Source organism: Sceloporus undulatus, chromosome 3, assembly GCF_019175285.1.
Source record: "Sceloporus undulatus isolate JIND9_A2432 ecotype Alabama chromosome 3, SceUnd_v1.1, whole genome shotgun sequence".
Lineage (NCBI taxonomy): Eukaryota > Metazoa > Chordata > Lepidosauria > Squamata > Phrynosomatidae > Sceloporus > Sceloporus undulatus.
This window is the reverse complement of record NC_056524.1, coordinates 222,605,055-222,608,001: the sequence shown is the minus strand read 5'-3', so window position 1 is coordinate 222,608,001 and position 2,947 is coordinate 222,605,055. Positions and strand designations below refer to the sequence as shown.

The window sequence follows — 2,947 nt, the reverse complement described above, 5'->3', positions numbered from 1 at the left end:
AAGGACCATCGCCTCCCAAAAATAGTATTCTACGGTGAACTCGCCACGGGTCAGCGTAAGAGGGGCGCCCCAAAGAAGAGACACAAGTACTCTCTGAAACAACATCTCAGGCTTGGCCAAATTGATCACCAACAATGGTCTGCCCTGGCCTCGCATCGGGAGGCATGGAGACGCACTATCCATGATGCTGCAGCCTTTTTCGAAAGCTCATGGCGAACGAGTCTCGAAGAGAAACGACAACGCAGAAAGAACCACAACCCGGAAACATCACCCAAGGAGACTTTTCACTGTGCTTTCTGCAACCAGACATGTTTGTCTCGGATTGGCCTTTTTAGTCACCAGCGCACTTGTGCAAAGCGCGGGATGAGTCCTTCCTGAATCTTCATTCGCGAAGCAAAGCCAGAGAGACACACCGGATAGAGTCTGGTGCCTTCAAAGGCCATGCTGGTTGGGGATAGCTGGAATACTACACAATTATTGTACTTTGATTCCACTTTAAATGCCATGGCTTTACGCTATAGAGGTATTTGTAGTGTGGTCACTGAGCTTAGTGCCTCACCAAACTATGGGCCCGAACAGACAGGCCAAAATAAAGCTGCTTCGGGTCACTTTGGAGGTATGCTGTTTAAATGACACACACATCTTAAGAGGCCAGAAGCTGTGCCAAAGCTGCGCTCCAGTCCTTAGGACTGGAGCATGGCTTTGGCGCAGCTTCCGGCCTCTTACAGCATACCTCCAAAGTGACCCGAAGCAGCTTTATTTTGGTCTGTCTGTTTGGGCCCTATAAATCGCAGAATCCCATAGGGTGGAGCCATGGCAATAAAAGTGGCATCAAAGTGCTATAATTGCGTAGTGTGAAAGGACCCTTAACATCTTTTTAAAAAGCTAACAGTGCAACCTCTTGGAACTAACTTCTTGCAGCCAAAGAACACACTGTATGTACCATTAGCCAAAGAGCATCTTTATAATGTTTAGTTAGATAGATTTCTGCAGTCACAAATTCCTACCCTCACCAATTGTGCAAGTAATCAAACATTTTCATTTTAAAAATAAAATACAAAATGAGATCCTTCACCAACATGGCCATGAGACATTTTTTTTTTTTACTTTGGAACAAATTAATATATTTTGTAAAAGATTCAATGAATGCAAATGCTGATCAGCACCTTTCACTATATTCCAGCATTAGACATGGTGTCACTATAGCAACAGACCTGAAGGCAAGAAGAATATTAGTGAGTTGATGCCTTTGAAAAAAATCAATAAAATGGTATGAAGAAACTGGAAAATTGCTTTTATTTAAAAATTCAATATATCACAAACACTAACTTTATACAATAAGTGGAGCTTATGTCCACTCTGACCTGTGTAATAGATGAGAAGAGAAGGCATGAAAGTCAGGGCAGGCTGAGCTGTTACAACCTCATCTCCTTCTCTGATTCCATGCCTTGGCCCAGGAAAGACAATTGTAGTGTCATCCTGATATTTTGGACTACAACTCCCATAAACTCCATCCACCATGGCCAGTGGCCAGGAACCCTGGGAATCACAATCCAAAACACTTGGAGGATGGTAGGTTTCCTATCCCTGGTTAACCTGGATACAATACAGCACACTGGATCAACTTAGTCAGTACAAGGAATTGTTTGTAAACAGGACTACTCCCTCCTCAGCAAACTTCTAAACCATCTCACGCTTAACAGTTTTCATTCACCATTTCCAGAGGTCCAATGTTTCTCAAGAGATTTGGCTGCCTTTCCCCTCAACTATTTGACCTATCCATTAAGAGAAGGGAGAACAACAACAGGAATACTATCCATTTCCTCAGCATGTCAGGATAGCTGTGGAAAACAGAAATGGAATCCCACAAGTGACAGCATGGCCATAGCATGTTGGGGGGTCTTTTTCCTAACTCTGTGCAATCTTTCAGTTCAGGGTGAATTTCTCTTGAGAGATGAGGATGCTGCACCGAGTCTTTTAACACTGATTAGATACTTGGTCATCAGAAGTCCTGCGTTTTTTCCATTTATGAACAAAGATGAGTCCTTTTAGCTTGACTACCTGGTGTGGAAGCTGATAATGCCAGAGTTCTATATTCAGCTGCTAAAATGATATTGTTCCCTTATTATATAAAATAAAATAAAATAAAATAAAATAAAATAAAAGGAGAAGCCACAAGGGTAAAGTACTGTTAAGTAAATACAGATATGGTACAAAATGGCATTCCAGCTGGATCTTGCAGTACAGAGCTACACCAGGCCAGCAGCTTTGTCTTGGACACTGTATTCCTTTTTTTTTGTCAGCTTCCAGCTGATGAGGGATAACAGAAGAATCCCAACAATTTTGTAACCCACTTGGAGACCTAAGTACCTGCCAAGAAAAAAGAAAGGGGAAAAAGATACCCAGTTACATGGTGAAATTCTAACAGAACAGATTCTGAGTAGAAATGCAAAGTCAGTTTGTTCAGAATAGTACTCACAATAACAAACCATGTTCTCAAGGATGAGACTATGATAGTAATAGGATCCAGTGGACTGGATATCTGGAGGGCTTATACAGTATGCCTCATATTTATATTCCAACTTCCCTTCAATGAGCTTAAGGCAGCATCCATGCTCCCCACATCCTCACATCAATCTTGTGAGGGAGATCAGGCTGAGAGAGTGATTGGTTCAAGATCACTCTCTGTATTTCATGACAGTGGAGACATGGACCTGGATCTCTCGATTCACAGTTCAGCACTTTAGCCATTACATCACACTGTGCCTCACTTCCTGACCCAGCCTGGCTTCTCATTTATCCTCTCATCCTGAGATAACCCCTGATGTTTCTTAGAGTCCACAAAACCTAAATATCTCTTCTAGGAAGAGGACCTAGACTTCTGCTGACTGTGAAAGGAATCTCTGGGTGAGAAAAGAGCCTTGCTTAGGGGTGGACTTGGTGATAT

The 2,947-nt window shown here is 42.5% G+C and overlaps 1 protein-coding gene across 1 annotated transcript in view; it reads right to left on the bottom strand.

Moving 5' to 3' along the window:
- Nucleotides 1-1,271: 1,271 nt before the first annotated feature.
- SLCO2A1 (solute carrier organic anion transporter family member 2A1) overlaps nt 1,272-2,947 on the bottom strand; it is an 82,553-nt gene continuing 80,877 nt past the window's right edge. Inside the window, exon 14 of the mRNA XM_042456819.1 lies at nt 1,272-2,370. Within this exon, the coding sequence (XP_042312753.1) occupies nt 2,250-2,370 (121 nt within the window). The 3' untranslated portion in view covers nt 1,272-2,249. The remainder of the gene's footprint in view (nt 2,371-2,947) is intronic.